General features: G+C 28.4%; 1 protein-coding gene across 1 annotated transcript; it reads left to right on the top strand.

Moving 5' to 3' along the window:
* Positions 1-17,281: 17,281 nt before the first annotated feature.
* LOC108480550 (scarecrow-like protein 21) lies at positions 17,282-20,589 on the top strand. Its single transcript, XM_017783587.2, has 2 exons — positions 17,282-17,518; positions 18,309-20,589. The coding sequence occupies exon 2, from the start codon at positions 18,461-18,463 to the stop codon at positions 20,213-20,215; it is 1,755 nt and encodes a 584-aa protein (XP_017639076.1). The 5' UTR covers positions 17,282-17,518; positions 18,309-18,460; the 3' UTR covers positions 20,216-20,589.
* The last annotated feature ends 3,011 nt before the right edge of the window (positions 20,590-23,600 follow it).

A 23,600-nucleotide genomic window follows, 5' to 3' on the forward strand; every position in this document is an offset into this window, starting at 1 on the left:
TTGAATTTAAGGAAAACAAAATTCAAGAAATATTTGATTTTGATTTGTGATTCGGAATGAGTCTTATTACGAGTAAATTCTATTTAATTAGATTTATTTTAGTTTAATTGCTGTATCTTATTTTATAATATTTGATTCTAATAATAGTTATTTGTATATTTTTTTTCAGAAAAAGATTAATTTTATATTATTTAATTAAATGAAGAATAAAAGACTTGAGTGAGATACGTATCAAGAAAGGTCTTGAATGTGAAATAGGGAAGTTGCATGAACATGGAAAGTGACAAAATGCATGTATGATTAAATTAAAGTAGTTTAAGAAACTAATAAAAAATTAAGACAGTAATTAAGAGGCTTTTTAAGGATCATCATCACCATCATTAGTTGAATCAAACATTTGTGTAAAAAGGCTTTAAACCTTTTCTAGATACATGTTCTTGATCCATCATTATCTTGCTGATGTCAAAAGTAGGTTTAATTTTTTTTTTTATTTCTCTTTTAGTCTTATAACTAATAATTACACTTATAGACTTAAGAAACTTCACCCATCGATATATCAAATAGTAATTTTTAAATATTTTTATAACTAAATTTAAATAAAATGTTTTAATTAAATTACATGAATAATATATTTAATTGGAAATGGAATTACCTACTAACCATAGACCAAGTCCAAACAAGGATTATTATTATGATTTGATGCTGATATTGATAGGAGTATGGCAAAAGCATTGATATGAAAATCATATCATGATATTTTTGCTTTTATAAAGTTGGATCATGATTTAATTGGGAGGAACCAACCCTTCAAAGTTGGCTTTCAACTCCATGCATATGATCACATTTGACAAGTGATTATACCAAAATTAAGTTTTTTTTCTTTTTCTTTTACACGTTCTTTTTCCCTCATATCAATGTTTGAATTAAATCAAAATTAACTAGATAATTTACTCGTTTAATTTAAATATTAAATTTGATTTTAATATAAAATTTTTAAAATTAATTATCATATTTTAAAAATATTTAATATTATCAATATTTATGAATAAAAAATAATATGATTAAATTTAAAACTATCAAAAGAGATATTTATATTAAGATAGATGTATATTTATTAGTAGCTATAAGTAGATAAAATGGTTGAATTTAGAAGGTACAAGAAAATATATTAATTATCTTAATAGTGAATTTAAATTTAAGATAAATAAGTAAATAAATGAGTAAATTTAAAGCTAACAAAATCTATATATATATATATATATATATATATAGATTTTATAGTGATTTTCTCAATCATGCATTCTATAAAATGATTTTAATTTTTTTGTTAAAAATTTAAGATACTTATTGTTCATTCTCAATCCATAGATAAGAGGATAATGTATTTCAAATAAGACTTAAACTCATATCTTACTGTATTGACAATAATATTCATGATAGTCAAACTAAGATTGAATTAATTTTTAATGAAATTGTTATTGCTTATTAAATCTTTTTCTTTTCTTTTATATTTTTAGGATGTAATATATTTTTTTGTTTTTTACACTATGATGAATTTGTTTTTGTAATATATTTTTTGCATTGATATAATACTTGGAAGAGATAAATTAATCAAAAACTTTTTTGGTTCTAAATAAAATAAAATTTATTTTTATAAAAATTATTTATTTTTGAGTATTTATAAAATTTTACAAAAATTAGAGAAAAATCTTATTTTTATTACTAATACTTCTTTTCTTTATAATTTTACTTGCAATAAAATAATTTAAGTTTATTTATAATATCACTCATAAAATTAATAAAGAAATTTAATATATTTTAATTAATACTGATCACCATGAAAGAACTAATAATTATATTCCATTAAAGGTTATAAAATTTGTTATAAATTCTTAATCAATTCCATACTATAACTATTATTTGATTTAAAACAGTTTATATCTAATACAATCATTTGCCATTTGATTTAATAAAAAATTGATTGTTTTATAAAAAATCTGTTTTAACCTTAATTATATAATAATTATGTGTTTACGGAAAAATTAGAGATAGAAAATTACTAAAAATAATGAAAATTATATATGTATATGCGTTGTAAATTAATATATATATATATATATATATTTGACTGAAATTTATTAATATCATATTAATTAGTTTTGGTTATCTATAAAATTGAAAAACAAGTATAGATAAAAGGAATATAACATATAGATTGATTAGGTCATAATTTAATTTAGATTCGAAACTGTATTAAGGACAAAGAAATAGTAATTCACTTTCTGATGACTGAACCACAGTCTGCCACGTCAGGTGAAAGGAGTGAAAGAGGACATCCTCCTCCAGCCACGTGCCCAATGGTCGGACGAGGTACTGCTAGCTGTCGTTCCTCGGGTGACTGTAGTTTCACCTTTACACGGCGGGCAGGCTCAGAAAACGTCACGCGTATATCACGTGAGCGTCACCAGTCAAATTCTTCGCTTTCCTCAACTTCCACGCTCCTTTCTTATCGTGTAAAGTTCACTTACTATATATATTTGGTTAAAATGTGACTATAGTCCTTGTGCTTTTTAAAATTAATAATTTAGTCCTTGTATTTGTATTTTTAGGAATTTAGTCTTTTTACTTTTAAATTTCAAATTTCAGTTTTTTTAATTTGTTGTTGTGGCATTTTGAAATAAAAAACCTACTCACTTGGTAACCATGTAATTAAAAAGATATAATTAGCCTAAATTTAACAAAAAAATAAAATAAAATTAATAGTTGAACCTGAATTTTGAAATTTAAAAGTAGAGAAACTTAATTCTTGGAAATGCAAGTATAGAGGCTAAATTCCTAATTTTCCAAAAGTATAGGGACTAAAGCATATTTTAACCTATATTATTAATGAAATTAAGAATACTTTTTTTCTTTTATAATTGGGGGTGGGAAACTGGGCTGCTTGGGATCGAACCCAAACTTTCATGCCTACAACATAATACTCTTACCACTATGTCAAGAGATTGTTGTCAAATTAAGATTTTTTTTTTTTCATAAAATTTGATACTTTTGTCAATGAATTAATATGCATTTTTTATTAAAAAATCAATTTCTTTAATCTTAAAATTTAAAACATAGTTTACAATAAATCCATCAATTAAATAAAACTATTTTTGTTGAGTCCAAATTGATATTTGAAAACAAAATCAAGTAGAATCGAAGCAGTTGAAACAGTGCTTAGAAGAGTTCCAACTGCTTCAGGGTTTAGTAATGAAAAGTGCAAAAATTAAAGAACAAAAAAGATGTCTGCGCAGTTCAATTTCCTTACATATGCGGGGTTTCCAGGAGAGAATATTTACTATCTTAGCACCTTTGTACAATAAGTGTTTCCAAACTCTAACACTTACTAGTTTAAACTTCTTACTTTTGTATATGAGATCTAAACATCTCTCCTCTAAATTTCCCCCCTAAAAACTTAGGACTTGAACCATGTAACGCACTTGATTATTAAACTTTAATGGACTCATAAGAATGTTCCTTACTGAACAAAATAAAGATCTTTCTCTCAATACAAAACCTATACAAATCCCCACAATATATAAGTGAATAAGACTTTCTAACATACTATATCTTTTACAATGAATTATCCCTTCAAAAAGTAGGATAACTTGCACAAATAAAAACTCCTAAACAGAATAAGATAAGCTTGAATCTTTTGGATTATACTTCTTTTTATAGTCTGATTCGATCTAATCCAAGAGTTAAAGGATGATGATTGTTTCGACCCGATCCAAACAAATCTCTAAGATTTCTTGTGAAGTGAAGTTTGGACATCAAGGATTGGCTAACAGATATTCCAATCAACTAATAAAGAAAACACAACCAAAAGAAATTTGTTATCAAAATTTTTCAACTTAAACATGGCAATATTTTTAATAGTCAGTGCTACTACTAATTAACACTGGTTCAAGCATTGGTGTAAGCACTCCTTGAAAAAGGTCTTAACTTCTTCTTCTTCTTCTTCTTTTTTTTTTTTGTAATTGTTATAAAAAAAAAAGTTAAAGTGACTTGTTATGATGGTTTTTACAATTGGAAGTGCAAATGGCTGCTAAGATACAAGAGTTCACACTATTAAAGGTACGAAGAGTAACCATAATTATGGTATTCTAAGAAATTTTGGTGATGGAGTTTTTTTGTGGATAAAGAGTTTTTTACCTGGTGTTGAGGGAGTATTTATAGTGGCAGGGTTGGGTGTGGGCCCCATCCCTTGAGCTTCTTACTCTCATTGATGTTGTGATAGGTATTTAATACTTAAAACTTCCAATTCCAACAATAGCAACTTTAAAAACTTTAATAATTTTATAAATTGATACATGAGTTAACTAGATTAAGCTCTCATGATCTTAAAAACATAAAATTACAAGAAAATGACTAAATTGTTGGAAAATCAAGTTTGGAAAGTATAGCAGAAAACAAATTTAGGGAAAAACCAAAGTTTTTAAAAAAATTTCCAAAACAAGAACTTGATTGTAATATCTAAAATTGTATTTTTTTATTTGTTTAGGATGAATGCTTCGACCGAGTAGTCTTCTTCGTTATGCTCAAGCTCACACCTGCGAAGTGTAGGCTCGCTTCGAATGAAAAAAAATCACAACAATTACTAGTAGGGTAGTTTTGCAATTTGTTTAAACTTTTGTGCTAAGTTGTAAAAAAAAATCTTTAGAAATTTTCTGAAATAATTTCTTCAGAGAATTTTCTCTCTACAACTTTCTCGTGAATTCAACTGTGTAAAAAATAATGACCCACGACTCTCTTTATTTAGGGACAGTTTAGAGAGTTCAACTATGATTAAACTTAATCACTTTAATATTAAATTAATAAAATACTATTAAGATAAGTATTAAATTAAATTTAATATTAAATCTATTAAAATAATATTATTTTTAGAATAGTTAATTTGAAATCAAATTCTTTGGTAGAGTCCTAGTAGGATTGTAATTCCTCTACTGCTCAACCATCGAAGATACACCGTTGGCGACCATTTTTCGGCCACCAGAATGTCACCGCTGCAACTGTTGGCACCTCGAGCTAGTTCGATTTCTATCGATTCAGTCTGGGCCAGTGACAGCTTGACTGATCTGATCTAGCCACTGGTTGGACCATCGGCTCAGTTTCACATGTCAGGCACAGTTCGACTAGCTTTTGGGTCTTGGTCTCAGTTTTGGGCTCCCCGGTCTAGGTCCAATTTTCAAGTTCAATTACTCATTGGGCTAATTGTTTTACTTGAAAATTAATTTTCAAAAATATTATATTAATTTTGATTAATTTAATTTTACTTTATCAAAATTAATTTTCCCAAAAATCACTTAGATTTTCCAAATTAATCTTTCAAGAAAATTTCTTTAACCAAATTTTCTAGTTGAACAATTCTTATGATTACCCAATTTAATTTCACATTGAACAAATCAACTTATTTAAATTATTTCCAAAGTTGTAGAATTTTCTTCTGATTCAAGTGCAGTCCGATTGAGCTTTTGTTGAGCTAGCGAAAGGGCCAATTGGACATATACAATTAGGCTTTAGTAATTACAATTATGTCCAGAAGCATCATTTCGATAATTCACAATTACTTAATCATGGAGTCGGTCTACAAGAAGTACCATGATTGAAAACTCCTTATTGTATACTCTTTACCAAAGCAATTCATCCAACTGCTTTATCCAATGAACTCGTCATGTGTGTGTTATCCTAATATGATATCCTTGATTCCTTTGAGTTAAATTTGTTCACTCAATACAATCCTATTTTATCTCATTCTCACCATTGTGTCTTCTTAATAATTAATATGACCACTATCAACAAATAACTGTGATAAATTGCTCGTTCGAACACAAGCAACCTATGATCACATTCCATATTTATCAATCTACACAATGCCAATGAGAGAATATCGTTAACTTTTTAATTGAGCTATGAAATCCACTGTTGCTAGTAAAGCCATGCCATATACAAGTCATGTACCCAACATATTGGCTATCGACTCAATAATTTTTAGAGCATAAGCCTCCACTTATACCAAAGCACATGAGTTACATACGCATGATCAATGGCTAACTCAGGATTTAGGTAAATCATACCATGAATGTCACAAGTGAGTTAATTCACAAACGGATTCAAAATTAATTCATCTTGGGTCTAGTCCAATGTATCATTCTACCAATGAATACATCTATGTCTCTACCCGTGAAGTCAACTACTTCGATAGCCAAGACTAGCCATCTTATCAATTAGAATTATATACAACATAATAATCCTTCTCAATATTTGAATCAAATGCTCACTTTGATTCTTTTACAGGATTACGGGCTCATTTAGATTATATACTGAAGTAAGTTGTCTTTCTCGCAATGTAAACGTTCTTACAATTCCACTTATCATTAGTTTGAACTTAGACAATTAATGAGCTAATATTTACTTGTCACAATTTCACTATTCATGCAAAATATGAAAGACAGAAATACAAAAGACATAGTAGTGAAATGTGGAATTAACTTTATTTATTTATTCATCGTTTAAATAAATAGAAAATAGTTACATATTTACTACAATACGGGCACATTTCCTAATATAAATTGCACTAACCAATTTGTTGAATAAAGTTTGGAAGGTACGACAATGGAAGTTTTCTCCTCTTTTTATTCTTTGGCTGATTGGAAGGTATGAAATTCCCTCACCGTCCACTAATAATTTGTCTTTTATACCTATGCTTAATTATAATTTAACTAATAAATCATGTTTTAGCAATTTACTTAATTAATCACTTGTAATCACCACCGTCCACTATAATTGCTTTAACTTGGTCTAATTGTTGTTTTAGACCTTTGGTTTATTTGTAATTTAAGTCCTCAAGCCATTTCTTAATTAAAAATCTATAATGATTGAACTTTACGATTTAATCTTTGGGCCCTAATTAATCTCTAATTCGATAAAGTTATCTATCCAAAATCTAATTCACTTATATAATAATTCCATAAATATTAATGAGAATGGGGTCCCAAAACCACATTTTTCGACATCACTGACTTTCGAGTCATTATAGTTAATTCTTCTCTTCTCCTATCAAACCACTTTTTAAGACAAATTCTTGTTTCGTTAAGGGGGTTTAAGGAGGGAGATTGTTGGCAGCAACTTTTCATTACTTTAGGGTGCTTTGGTTCTTTTATATTGTTGCTTTTTTTTTATGCAATACAATGTTTCCCTTAATTGTTTTGGAATAAGGTGCATCCAAATTTTTTTTTCTTCTTGGAAATCTTGTGCATCTCTCTTCCAAACGATGACGTCAGTTCCAATTCAACTAAAATTTTTTTCGCCTATTTGGAGTTGATGGTCCAATCTCGTTGTGCAAATTATCTTAAGGGGAACCTAGTCATTTTTTCCTCTCTTGATCCTTATTCTCCTGAGGGGCTTAGTCGTCGTGTATTTGTGTTATGAGATTATCTTTAATATTCTGAGACTTCTAGGATATCTTTTGCTTAAATCTTATTTTGTTCCTCTCTACAATAGGCATTGTGTTTTTTTTTGTACAAATTATTAAAGTTGGCTTTTTCTAATGACTTTTTTAATATCGTCATTTAGGTTGAGTCAAATATTGGTAGCATGATCATTATGATATAAGCACTTTTTTGTGGATTCCCTTTTCAATAGATCAACTCGCATGGGGGCAAGGTTCCCAATATTCATCTGTTCCCACTAAAGATTTCTGTTTAAGGCATTTAAAAGGGTGTAATGATGATGATGGGGGATATAGGTGATGAAAGTTATGAGACAACTTCATCTTTCCTTCACTGAGTGAAATGTCGGTTACAATACCCTTCACCCCGGGGCTATGTTGTTGCCTCACGAAATGTCTATGGTTTAGTGACATATTGTAATAGTCCGATTTAGACCCTATTCGGGATGGTGGTTTCGGGACCATGAATCCAAGTCAAAAAAATATTTAAAAATGATTTTCTGTGTTTATTATGTGTGAATTTATATCTGTGAAATTTTCTTGTTTTAATATTTTCGTTTGAGTGCCTGATTTAATAAAATGGCTTAATCGCGTAAAATGAAAATTTGATGGTTTAACTTGTAAGGGCCGAATTGTTGTTGTCTTTATTGTATGAGGTATTTATGTTTCAATTAGACCATATTTATAATTCATGGACGGTTAAGGACATGAATATAATGTTTGTATAATTATTTTATAAAGGTTAATTTAGTAAAATATGTAATAATATGTATAAAATAAAACATTAAAATTTAAAAGCCATAATGTTCATCTTTTTGCTTTGACCAAAACATCAAAGAAAAGAAAAGAAATAAGGTTTTTGAAGGTTCGACCATTGTTAAGCTTAATCAAGGTATGTAACTAGCTTGATTTTTGATTATTTTTACGTTTTTGAGATTGTTGCAGTGTAATGTACAAAGCCCATGCTTGAATTTCTGATTTTGATGAATATTTTGAGTTATGTCATTGATAAATAATTGAGTTTTTTTTATGTTAGTTGATGAATTATGAAAGATATGTTTTGGATTAATATGTTTAGTATTGGAATTTTTGATAAATTTGAGTAATTAGGGCTAAGTAAAAATAATTATAAAAATAATAAATTGAGGGACTAAAATGTGAAATAAATGAAATGAATGGACTTGTATGAGCATAAGGAAGATTCGGCCTAAGCATGGTGTGTGCAAATTTTGCATGTTTTGTGTTTTGTACAATTTGGACTAAATTGTAAAAAGTGTAAAATGTCAAGGGTAAAATGGTAATTTGACCATTTATGTGTTTTTGGACAAAATTGAATGAAATTATATTTGAATGAGTTTAATTTGAATATGTTTAGATCAAGAACCAAAAAAGCGATTTGGATCGGGGGAAAACCAAAGTTGTTGATTAGTAGTTCCGTTTGATTTATCGTTGTCTGAGGTAAGTTTATAAGCAAATAGATGTTATTTATTTTATTAAGTACGCACTATATATGCTGAAATGTATATATATATATATATATATATATATATAAAAAACCGAATATGTATAAGCTTGGAATCTATGTGTATGAGTTTGATTCGACCGAGTTATGACATCTGAAAGCCCCATACGAACCTTAGGAATATCTAGGATACATAAGTCATGACATAGGATTTTTGATATGTGTTCTCGTGTAAGACCACGTCTGGGACGTTGGCATCAATATGTGATTATGTGTAAGACCATGTCTGGGACATTGTCACCGTATTTGATTTGTGTAAGACCCTGTCTGGGATAGTGGCATCGATATGTGATTGCATGTAAGACCACGTCTGGGACATTGGCATTGTACGATATGCGTGATTATCTGAGTATCCTATTCAATTCCAAATGGTTCAACGAGCAATAATAAGTTAAGACCGAATGAAAAATCGAGTTAAAAGGTTTAGGTATGTATTCATACTAAGTTATGAAATTATGGTAAGTTAGATGTTTGAATTGATGATATAAATGTTACTTGTTAATGTGAACTACATGTATGCATATGTGAAAGTATACATTCGGTTTAATGGTGTATTCATGATGCAAATGAAAGTATATATGTATATGAAAATTATAATTGGTAAAATGTTTAGTATATGTGACATTTTAAATGTGATTTATGTGTATTCATATATGAATGAGTATATTCGGCCAAGGGTATATATATATATGTGATCTTAGAAGTTAAAAATAATTATGATATTAATTACATGTGTATTCAATCTATTTAGATTTGAAGAGTAGTTATATGTTTGATAAATGCAATTTTTGCAAGTTTGAAAATGCATACGAATATGATACAATGATTCGATTTTGTTATAATGAATTATAAATGTTACTGAGTTATTTATTTGCTTATGACTTACTAAGCTATGATAGCTTACTGTGTGTGTATGTTTGCTTCTGTTTTATAGATTTTGGATCAAGTTACGAGCTCGGGGATCATCGGCAAAGTCTATCATACTATCAACTGTTTTCAGTATTTTATAAGTTTGAAACTTTGAACATATGACATGTATAGGCTTGATATATTAGTATGTTTGGTTTTGAAATTGTATATATTTAGCCATGCGAATATGGCTTGATCATAATGCTTAAGTTTAGGTATATTCGATTATGGTATGAGTTATTTTGGTGATTATGTCTCATAGCATGTATGTATGATGTTTTGATTATATGTCCTTGTTGTGAATGATATGAAAATCTTATAAATGACTCATTTTGGTAAGCTTGATATAAGGATGATAGATGTGATTTGGGTTGTGATTGTTAATGACTAATTATTGAGAAGTATAATTTGTAACATGAATTGGTTTGAAAATTGTTTATAATGTGCTTGTGTATTCGGTTATATGATGAAAATATATGTGATGGTTATAATCAACTTTGTGATTCGGCAATGATGGTTTAATTCACGTAGTTAAATGTTAATGTCAAATTTGTTGTATCGGTCATGTGTGGGCTAGGATAGACTTGATAATTTGATTAAAGAATGTGGTTATCTTGAGTCGGTTTGAATTAGTATGCTGGCATTGGTGCTTTGATTAGAAATAATGAATAATGTGTAAGAGTATTTTCGGCTTGTTAATTATGTGGTATGGTGTATGGCATAATTATATAAATATGATGTTTTGACGATATCTTGTATGACCGAATAGGTAATTAATTTATTGGTCGTGTGTATGTATTTTACTCATGGTAATTTGGCATGTGAAATGGGTGTACTTTTAGTTGTTATATGTGCTTAAGGTGATGAGTTAAAATAGTTAGGTCTATGGTCTGGTTTGATTATTGAGCATACGGATTAGGTGCCATGAAATGTCTTTAATTTTCGAAAATAATTAAAAATATTATAGTGGATTGCTCAAGAATTAGTAATGTACATTATTATATTTGACCAATTGGTAATGTTTAAAATGTTTCATGTATGTAGGTTTTATAAGCTATATGATATTATTATTTGATTTTATAATTGAATGTACATAAGTATTTTTAATTGTGCATTAGCCAATTATTTAATGAAATAAATACGTGCAATTGAAGGTTGTAATATAAGTGCTTGGTATCATATACGAAATGAAATATGCCCGGTTTTAATTTTATATGTATTTAAAATTATATTATATATGATTTTGAGTTTTCATTGATTTTTGTATTATGATTAAAATTATGTGTTTAATGTTTAAACAGATTTATGTTTTAATTATGAGAATATAACATATGTGTATATGTGAATGTTTGAAATTTTGTGTCTTGTCTGGTAATACGTCGTAATCCTATTTTAGCAACGGCTACAGGTTAAAGGTGTTACACATATTTACTCATTCTTCTCCTATCAGCTCCTCATTTCTAAATTCTATAGATCGTCCATGGACATATCCTTGGAGTTGGGATTAGAGAAACTTGGTTTGTTATTGCAGTTCTAGATACTGTTGTACGATTGATCTTGGTAACATTTTTATTGGGTAGTTTCAGGTTATTATTCTAGATATTCTTTTGGAGAGATTATCCACCTTGTAAGTGAGGTTATTTTGGGGAGAGGGTATTGCAATCATCCATCTGAGTGTTAGATAGATATTCTAGATATTCTTTTGGAGAGATTATCCGCCTTGTAAGTGAGGTTATTTTGGGGAGAGGGTATTGCAATCATCCATCTGAGTGTTAGATAGATTAGGCACCTGGAAAAGTGTTTAGTAAATTCATTGTTTAAGCGAGATAGGATTATTTAATCCTAATTGCATAAAATTATTTTATTCCCTTATTTAACTTGCAAAACAACTCTATAGAAAAACTTGTTACAAAATCTATTTTGAAACCAATTCAACAAATGCAAACCAAATTGCTTTTTATTAAATAATATGTGCATTAAAATACAATTCTAAAATTGAATTTTGATTAGATATTAAAACTAATCATTTAAAATTAGAGATAACCAAACATAAATCCTCAATCATCCAATGAATTAAAATATGGATCAATTCTTCTGAAATAACAATCTATGATTATTTATTAATTTTAAAATAAAATTATTTATATAATAAATTATTTTCACTAAATTTCATTGCTATAAAAATTATTTAAATATCTGCAAATCAAATCATTATGAGTAATTTACATGAAAAAATATTTTTAGAATTAAAATCACCAAACAAACTATGTGAACTAGTTGATGAGTTGATATATAAATATAAACACAGTATAAAACAATAATTAAATTAAATTAAATTAAATTAATGTAAAAATATATACAAAACTAATTATTAACTCATAAAATTTCATATAAATCTATAATAAAAATAAAATAATGAAAATAAAAATATAATTATATTTATTCCTTTATCTTATCTAGTGTGTGATTGAGTTGGTGTTATGGGTTAATTAATCACCAACTCGATTAAATAGATTACTTAAATTACCCTACATGTATAAAATAATTTATATTATTATGAGAGTGTTTTTGTCATTTTATATTGTTAATAAACTAGTAAAAGAAATTACATATGGGGAGATTTGAACCCATACCACAAATATTTACAAAATATTTTTTTATCACTTCAATCAAAGCTTCATTTTAATTTTTTTACATTTTAGCATTATTAAACAAATTTTTTCACCCATGTCGTTCATATATCTATAATTACTTATTATAAACCTCAATATTGAGTTGGTGTAATGGTTTAATCGAACACCAGTTTGATTGTAAAAATTACTAAGCTACCCTTGCACATTTTAAATAAGTAATATTCTTACAAGGGTACATTTTTCTTTTTACAATTTGAAAAAAAACCAATAGGGTTAATATGTAGTTTGCCCTCCCCCAAAGACTTGTCCAAAAGTACTTAGATTGTACCTCAACTTTTTTTGGACATAATTGGTACATGTACTTGTCCTCTGTCACCTAAGTTGATACTTTTACACTAACACTGTTAGTTTATGCTGATGTGGCACTGATAACCAATCCAATAATGACACATGACAACTTTACAATATGCCACGTGGAAAACATAAATTTTAAAAAATTAAAATATATAAATTAATAAAAAATATAACTTTTTCACATAAAGAGTGAACCTGGACACTGATTATCTAGATACATCTAAATCTGGACACTTATTCGTTTAGATTCATTCCAAATGTATTTTAGTAACTTTATATGTTTTTATTTGTTTTATAAAATATTAGGTTATTTATATTAATTTTTAAATTGAAAATATATATTTAAAAAAATAAAATATAGTAATGAATAAAAATATAAAAGTTTTTCGATAAAAATGAATCTAAATGAATAGTTGTCCAGATTCAAATGCATCTGGACAACCAGTGTCCAAATTCATTGTAATTGTGCTTTTAGATATTTTATATATTTATACATTTATAATTTTATTCTTTTATATATTTATATATTTTATAAATTTGTAAATTTTATTAATTTATAAATTATAATTTTATATATTTTTCAAAATATTATAAGCTTTTTATATAATTTTAATTGTATATATTTTATATAAATTTATATTATATATATTTAAAATAATAACCTGAAAATGGTATTTTATAAAAAAAGAACAAATAAACTTATTAAAAATACGTCTAGAATGAATATAATATATCTAAACAATCATTTGTCTAAGTTCATTCTTGATGTAAAAATAGATTTTATTAATTTATATATTTTAAATATTTCAATTTATGTCCACGTGACATATTGAGTGGCAACCATACGTCACCATTGGATTGGCTATTAATGCCATGTCAACCTAAACTAACGGTGTTAGTACGGAGGTAACGGAGGTACCAATTTAAGTGACGGAATACAAGTTTGAATACCAACTAAATTAAAAAAAATTCAAGTACCAATTAGATACTTTTGAATAAGTTTTGAGATAAATTATGTATTAACTTAAACCAATAAAAATTGGAAATGAAGAGGTTTATATTTTTAAATTAAGTACAAGCTATAGTAATTTTTTAAGTTATAATATTATAAATTATTATTTTTATATATTATAAAGGTTTATGGAAGTTAAAGATGCAAATTCTAATTATTCTTTTTATTGTAATTTAAGCTGTTGGTCAGCTTACCTCTTATAGATGACTAGAATAAATCAAAAGTTACTGTTGTGGACAACTATTAAAGTTACCACGAATATCACGAATTCATTTTCTTTTAAATAAAAAAATTATGGTGAAGGTTTTTTTATTTTAAAATTTTAAAAATTACGATAGTGTTTAGAAAGTTATTTAATAATTAGATTTGAGTAGAGGTGAGTAAAATTTGATTCGATTCGAAAAACTCGATAAAATTTTTAAATTTTGAATTAAATAGTTCGAGTTATTTGAGTTAATCAAGTTATTTGGATTAACTCGAATAAAAAAAATAAGTTTTTCGATTTAACTCGAATGTGAATTACATAATTTGAGTTATCTGAAAATCCGAATAAGAAAAGGCAAAACTATATCATTTTGATAAATGTTTACTTTTTTAAAGTTAAAAATCAAAACCATTAAGTTAAAAGGTAAAATTATGTTGTTTTGATAAATATTTACTAATTAAGTTAAAAGGCAAAACCATTATATTGTTTATGCTTTTAAATAATTTTATATTTCGTTTCCTAGTTAAATAATCAGTTCATGTAAGTGCAACATTGAGTACAAAAAATAGGATTCGTTAACTCGACTCAACTTGACTCGAAATTTTTTGACTCAATTCGATCCGATTCGAAAAAAATTCAAATTGAGTTTGGTTGCTAAAATAGGATTCGTCAACTCGACTAACTCGAAATTTTTTGACTCGTCCGACTCAACTCGATCGAATGCTCACCCTTAGATTTGAGTATATATTGCTTGTAATTATACAAGATGACGTGTTTTTGTAACTATTGTAATTGTTAGGTTCCATCAAATTCCAATTACACTTTTCAATTCTTAAGGGAGAGTGAGAATTGGAATAATTATATCCAAATTCAAATTTTAAAATTTTTTTGTAAAATTATATTATAAGCCTGAACACATATAAGTGTTTGGGATGGATAATATGAACAAAAATCTCTTATATTAAAAATCCTAAAAAAATTTAATAAGGTTAAAAAATTAATTATTTAAATTCTAAAAGATTTTAGAGCTAAAAAGTACACTGTTACAAAAGTTATAAAATATTTATTTATCAGAAATTATGGTATAATATAAATATAACATATTTTTATATTATAAAATAAAATACTTATTCATAAAAAATATTATAATTTTTTATCATTATTTATTTATAAAATAAGTTTCTAAAGTTTTGAAAAAATATTATTTATAAGAAGTGGTATGAAAGTTTTGGACAATTTATAAAATTTTTTTATAATAATTATATATCATAAATTTTATATTATTTTTAATTTAATTTACATATTATAAAAGGAACATAACTTAGAATAAATCTTTCTCAAAATTAACTTTATATAAGTTTTTATAGTTAAAGCTGCAAACTATTTGGATTATGAACTCAAATATTATAAAGTCAATACTAATTATGCAAATAGAAAATGATTTCATGCACCATATCATGTAGTATGATACCACATTTGAGAGAATGGTGTTACAAGCACTGTAGACAACTCACAAAAACTTTCAATATAAACATTCAAGGCTTTAAAATGTGGTTGAGAAGATATTTGTTATTCTAAAAAAACATCTCATCTTTAACATCACCTTGGTATAGTGTATATGGATAAAAAAACAAGGTTGAATTGTTTTAGCATATTGCGTATTTCATAACTTAAATTATAGGTGGAATTGAGATGATTCATATTTTTTGAAGTGTAATCTTGATAATCTTAATGATGCAGATTCAACTTTAGATGATGATGAATTCAGTCAAAGACCAACAAGTGATGATAAAGAACATATTTAAAATATTAAAGAGGGAATAAGCGAACAAATATGAACTAGAACAATTAGATAAAATTGAATATGATGTTTATTTTTCTTACTATATTTATTAGTAATAGTATTATCAACTACATTTTAGACTAACATAATACATATGATGATTTGATTTTAGTTTTTATTACTTGATTAGAAATTATTTTTATCATACTAATAAATATTTATAGTATTTAATATTTTTTGAAAATATATATTATGTAACTATAAAATTATAATTAAATGCGACTAAACATGACATATGAAATTACAATGTAATTACACTTTATGTGCCAAACACATCTAAGAAATTACAATTCTTTGTAACTATAAGAGAATACCCTAAGAATTGCACATTCATTCAATTATTTTGTGCTATCTAAACAAACCTAAATATTTTAATTTTTTATAAATACTAAATTTATATTAAAACAGTGTTTGTTAATTAATAAAATTAACTACCGAATAATTGTGGGTTTTTAAAATAATAAAACTCTTTTTTTGGTTTTGCTTGAATATTGTACGATAACTGCACATAGTCTTTCTTCAGTTTACGATCAGTGGCTGTATTCCCTATTAATTAGGTTAAAAGTCAAGTCCTTGTATTGCAAATAGATGCTAAGACTTCAATTGAGTCCCTAAATAAAATTAATAATCAATTTTCATTATTTTAATTCACATCATAAACCGTATCTTCATAATTGGGTTAAATTTCTAAATTTGACAACTATTCTCGTATTAGGATTAATTTTTTTTTTTGGTTCAAGATTAAGGCTTAACTTAGTAATTGTTTCCATATTGGAGCCTGACCTAGGTAATTGTTTTCATATTAGAGCATGAACTTGGTAATTATTCCTATATTGGGGCCTGAATTTTAGGATTTTGAAGGACTAATTTGTTAAGTTCATAGCTAAATTTGGATAAAATTAGAAAAAATTGGGAAGCTTATTGTTTAGTATTTATAAAAAAAGAATATTTATAATTGATTGAGGTTTAATTAAATTGAGAAGTATTTATTTCAAAATTCTAATTTCGATTTGATGATTATAAGAAGAAAGAAGTCTTAAAAACCAGATTATTTCCCAAATGTAAAATTAACATGAATAAAACAAAGAAATCCGATAAAACCTGTGGGCAAAACATGACTGAGTTTATTTCACACAGTGTAGGGACGCGCGTGGAGTCAGCGATTGTCATTTGCCACGCATTTGAAGAATAAAAAAAAATGGAAATATCCAAGAATGTTGTCGAACGTGTGAACATGGTCGGCGGCCCGTTAGTTTTCTTTTAACGCCGTGCAGTTCAAATATAAATAAAAGGACACTGCACCTTTTCGAGAAACCGTTACCGTTATAATTATCGCCTAAAAAGAAAAGTATTCCGTTACATCCTCCCCCTTTCTCTCCTATAAATAGAAGACTCAGTTGCTTGTTTCTTTGTTTTTCAATTTCAAACTTTGAAAAAGATTTAAAAACTAAAGTCCAAGTCTTAGTGAAAGAATAAGAAATTTATTTATTTATTCATTCATTTGGAGCTTTGGGTTTTGATTATTGATTCCTCAGAAACAAGAATTTCAAGGTAAATTTTGGGAAATTAGTATTAAATTGAATTTTTGTTCATGTTTTCTTTCGAATTCTTTGCTGATCAATTGGATTTTATTTGAGTTAGTTTTTTTAAGCTTGTTTCTGGGTTTCATTTTAGCTGTATTAGTTCTCTGGGAAATGAAAAGGAAGTAAGGGTTGAAGCATCTTTGTTAATTTAAGTGCTTTCATTTTGTCCCCACTAATTCTCTGTAAACAACAGCTGTTGATTAGTAGGTTTTATTTATTTATTTTTTCTTTTTGATTAGAAGTTGTCGAGGAAACTTATGTCTGCAACTTATGCAAAAATTCTATTGAATTCAGTTTAAGTACAAGATTTTCCCTTTGCGTCAATTTCTTTTCTTGCGGGTGATAGTTTAGCTGTTTATGATTCGAGAAATTTATTGTATATGATCAGCATGTCTTTGTTTTGCATTTTATATATCTGGACAGAGTTTTTACATTGTTGAATGTTGATCGAGCTATTTTTTATTGTGTTGATATAGTATTAGCGACCAAGAAATCATAAATTAATCATAAAGATTTTTTTGACCATGCATGTAGTCATCAACCTAAGAGATTACTGTTTACTATTTACAATAGATTGTCCACCAAGAAATTATGATTTGATTCTTAGTATCTAGGTTCTTGGCATAGAATATATTTATGCACATGGGTTTAGCTCTTCAATTTGGACTTCTTTCTCTCTTTCTCTTTAAGTTTTGTTTGCCATCTGCACAACTGTGAGCAATAACTTAAATGTTCCTTGCATTTTTTTCATTTTGCAGGTCAATTTTGTTTTTGAAGGCATAACTTCTATTATAGTGTTGAAGTTTCTTATAGTTGTTGTGAAAAAGTGGTTGACAATCCTGTCCAAAGCTGCCTATAAATTTTCTGAGATCTCTTCATCGAGTTGGAAAGCTGATGTCAAACTCATAGCATGGACTCACACCAGCTTTTTGGATATGGTGTGACTGGTGCAGGCCTATCCTACTCAACTTTTCCTTCAATACCTAATAGGCTGTTTAGTTCTTTGAAATCTGATATAGGAAACTCACCCAACTCACCATTTTTTACTCCATTTGATTGTGATACCAACACTACGTTGAGTGACAGTCAGGAGCAGCATAGCTCTACTGAGAATCTCTCAGGACTGAGCCCTTCTTGCAACTCTTCGCTTGAATCTAACACTTATTTCCATCGGTTGAGTCCCTCTCTGGACTGCAGGAGTGAAAGCTTATTGTTCAGTTCTGGTGGAACTTCTTACACGCAAGATGCAAATTCTGGCCACAAAGTAATATACACTTTGCAGGAATTGGAGACCGCACTTATGGCACCTGATGAGAATGAAGACTTAACCACCCCTAGTGTTTCCTATGGAGAAAGTAGTAGACCACAGACAGCAGGCCAGCGATCTAGAGCATGGAGTCAGGAGTGCCAAGGATCTTTGGCACTTCTGCCTCAGACATCCTTCGTCTCTAAGCATAGGCAATCGACTGAAGTTTCTCATGTTGAAAAACGCCAGAAATCAATAGAGGATTTCTCTTGGCGGGGTATTCCACCCGGCAATCTGAAGCAGTTGCTGATTGCTTGTGCTAAAGTTCTCTCTGAAAACAATATGGATGAATTTGATAAGTTGATTGCGAAGGCCAGGGGTGCTGTCTCTATCAGTGGGGAACCGATCCAGCGTCTTGGTGCTTACATGGTGGAAGGGTTGGTGGCAAGGAAGGAAGCATCAGGGTCTAGCATATATCGTGCCCTTCATTGCAGAGAGCCTGAAGGCAAGGACTTGCTGTCCTACATGCAAGTCCTGTATGAAATCTGCCCGTACTTAAAGTTCGGGTACATGGCAGCCAATGGAGCCATTGCTGAAGCATGCCGAACCGAAGATCGCATTCACATTATTGATTTCCAGATTGGTCAGGGAACACAATGGATGACTCTCTTGCAGGCACTTGCAGCTAGACCAGGTGGAGCTCCTCATGTCCGGATTACAGGAATTGATGATCCTCTTTCTAAATATGCTCGTGGTGGTGGATTGGAAGCTGTTAAAAGACGTTTGGAAGCACTATCTGAGAAGTTCAGTATTCCAGTTGAGTTTCAGGGAATGCCAGTTTTTGCACCAGATATCACAAGGGACATGCTTGATGTCAGGCCTGGGGAGGCTCTGGCTGTCAACTTCCCTCTGCAGCTCCATCACACCCCTGACGAGAGCGTTGATGTGAACAATCCTAGGGATGGGCTTCTACGAATGGTAAAGTCACTGTCTCCCAAGGTTACCACATTGGTAGAGCAAGAATCAAACACGAACACGGCCCCTTTCCTCCCCAGGTTCATAGAGACTCTCGAGTACTACTTGGCAATGTTCGAGTCCATAGATGAAACACTGCCAAGGGACAGAAAGGAACGAGTTAACGTGGAAGAACATTGCCTGGCCAGGGATATTGTGAATATCATTGCTTGCGAGGGAAAGGAGAGGGTTGAGCGTCATGAACTCTTTGGTAAGTGGAAGTCTAGATTAACAATGGCAGGATTTCGACAATACCCTTTAAGCTCTTATGTCAATTCCGTGATACGAGGCTTGCTGAGGTGTTACTCTAAACATTATACGCTGGTAGAGAAGGATGGTGCTATGTTGTTGGGGTGGAAGGATAGGAACCTTATATCAGCTTCTGCTTGGCACTGTGACAGCTGAGTGAGATTCATACAAAGGTAGAAACGAAATAATCAGTTGATTTTTTTTAATAGGTGACGGATGATAAGATAACTTCATCCCATGGTACTAATGGACGATGATAGTGTTATTAGTATCAGCTGTTGAAATATGTTGAATAACATCCCTATGATCCAAAAGGGTGACATTTTCTCATACCATTAGGCAATCACCACGGTTCCCCTTTGTTCATTTGTTTTTTTCTTCATAGGATTCAATGTATGTGTAAGAAAATTGAGGGATGCATTCTTTTCAGGTTTATGAGTCAATGTATGTAACACAGTCCACATGTATCCCCTGTATTCTACAGTATATATTAATAGATAGATAGAGAAGACCAGATAGTTGCTTATTCATTGTTTTTATGAATTTGCATACACTTCCGCTGGGCTGATCAGCATACGCCCAAGACTGTATATTTCACTTGTCCAACCCAAACGAATATCAATCATGCATTAATGGTTAAAATCAAAGATCAGTATAGAATCTGACCGTTTCCTACAAATGTACTCACTTGAAACGTAGTCGGTAGCAGGACATTAAAAACGTGCGTGAAATCATGGCCATCAAATACTATTTGGCTAGCGGAATCACAATTATGTGGATGGCAATCAAGGCCACCAAACCCTGTGTACTCTTTTGGATATGACATAAGAGACGAGAAAAATAATTACCTCTTTTTAAGTCATATCAATTAAAATAATTTTGCATTTATATCTGTTAGGAATTGTTATTTATGGCTCCTCTTCCATTTTCATAAATATATTGGATAACATAAATTTCACGTTTTCAAATTTAAATAATGACAAAATTATGCATCTTAAGACACTCGGCTCTGCCTATACTAATACGAATTTAACCATTTTTTATCCTTCATCAAAATTGAATCTATAACTAAGATTAAAACATCACTTTCATTATAAAAATGATACAATTCCCCCTCCCCCCTTTTTACCATTATCACTTTCTTTATACATACGTACAAAATCCTGTATACATTAAATATTGAATTTAGATTGAACCTTAATTCGGTCATATGATATTATAAGAAGCCGTGAAATTTTATATTAAAAATATATTAATATTATAATTGATGAAGCGTCAAGGCATCCACTTATTATAATACTAATATGTCATGAATGATTATTTCCTAAAATGCTTGTATACCCTACCTTATATGATTTATATATAAAATATATAATAGAGGAGAGATCCACTTATACGGTATAAAATAAAATGACTTTACACATTTCAACAACTTTTGTATGACTAATATTTTAATAATTAGATTATCATATTTCATGTTTCATTCATGTAGATCATGTATATTAAGTTTGGAGTAAATTAAAATTTCTAACTATTTGTTTTATATAAAAATTTAATCATTATATATATATATATATATATATATATATATATATATAGTAGTATAGGCTATATTTTAGATTGACATGATAGAGACATTATATCGATTTAAGATTTTACATGCATGACACAAATATAATTATATTATTAAATTTAACATTGAATTGGTAAAATATCAATCGTATAAAAACATCAAAATGTGTAAAATTATTTTAGTTTTACACTAGTGCAAATGGATCCCAGCTCTATAAATATATATCTATCTATTTATATATCAACTTTTGATTATCTAAAACTGTAAAATTTTGATATAACATTTAAATCTATCAAAATTTGTCATGTCAATTCTTTAAGAACAAAAAACTAGATGTGAAAATGTATCCGAATCCATCGATTGTTTGAAATCCATAAGTATCGTGTTTTGATATTCCAAATTAACATATAACTTTTAGAGAAAGGGACTCTTCATTTTTTGAAGATGAGATGATTCGTCAACCACGTCAGCTTTTAACGATTAAAACGGATGAATTTTTTGATAGAAATACTAATTTTCTCTTTGATCAAAGATACATGGATTAATCTATCCATTTTTTGAATAAAAAAATGCTAAAAACTTCTACTAAAATGACTCATAACTCACATATATAATTTAATCAATGATAAAAACTAAATACTTTCTCAGATTCACACCAAAGCGATTCATACATTTATGAATTAATGAAAAAGTTGAATAGGACACAGACTTGTGAAAAATACATAGGACAACAATCCATGCCTTGAATGATTCAATACCGACTTACCTGTAAATCCTAATGATATATAGGAGAACCATATAATCTTTCTTAATGTGTAACCTTTTCTCTATCGAAGTACCATTGGCTTGCCCAATCCGAATTCAAAATACCAAATTTATAAAATCTTAACAATCAATTAAAAGCAATAGAAAATCTATTTTGAAACTATTTGCTAGATTTACAAAATTTTGATATAAAATTTAATATGTGAAGATTTGTAATGTAGATTAATAAAAAGTAGATATCAATATTTATTTGAATTTATTAATTGATATATTGAAATATGAGTATTGTGATTTTAATCTTCAAAATTACTACATCACTTATAAAAAAATATGACTTTTTTTTCCTATAATGATGACAATGGAATGGGTCGGATTTTTGCTTGCCTAACTTCCATCTAAAGCTCTATCACCTTCACTTGATCCCAACCTGATCTTGACTTAAGAAAATATAACCTGCCCCGAATTTGATCCTAATCCTAACCTCAAAAATTGATAGAGAAATCGACTTAAATTTTATTGTTGATTGTTGAAAGCAATTCACTGACATGAATTTGTTTAGTAAATAGATCTTGCATCATACACTTATCAAACAGATTTTCATAATAAACTTTGCTCTGCTTGCCAACATATTTTTAGTATATGTTTATATTTTATGACAAGAATGAAACCATAAACTTTAAGGAAGTGGCAATGTAACGGTCTGTTTAGTGGTGTAGGAAATAGTTATTTCGAGATCACAAATTTGATGAATAAATTCATAATAATTATTATTTAATTTATATGAGTCTATTATAATTTTATATTGAATTTTGACTTGATGAATTTTAGCTAATTGAATAAATAGATAATTATAAGTAGTTTATTCGAAAGTTAAGTAGTTTCAAAAGTGAGATATCGGGACCTTGTTTTTGTAAATCGAACTTGTAAATATTTTTATTAAATATTTATTGAGTTATTATTTAGGTATGTGAAGATTCAGTTTGAAAGTTTTACCATTTAATTAGTTAATTAAATAAAAGGGTTAATTTATAAAAGATGCAAAACTTAAATCAGTATTGAATTATAATGATTAGATGGCTTAATTATTAAATGAGGGGACTTATATGATATTTAGACCATAATATGTTTACATGGACGGTTAAGAGGTTATGTTTAATGTTATTGATGTTATTTTATAAAGGGTAAAATTGTAAATTAATAATT

This window comes from Gossypium arboreum, chromosome 1 (assembly GCF_025698485.1).
Source record: "Gossypium arboreum isolate Shixiya-1 chromosome 1, ASM2569848v2, whole genome shotgun sequence".
NCBI lineage: Eukaryota > Viridiplantae > Streptophyta > Magnoliopsida > Malvales > Malvaceae > Gossypium > Gossypium arboreum.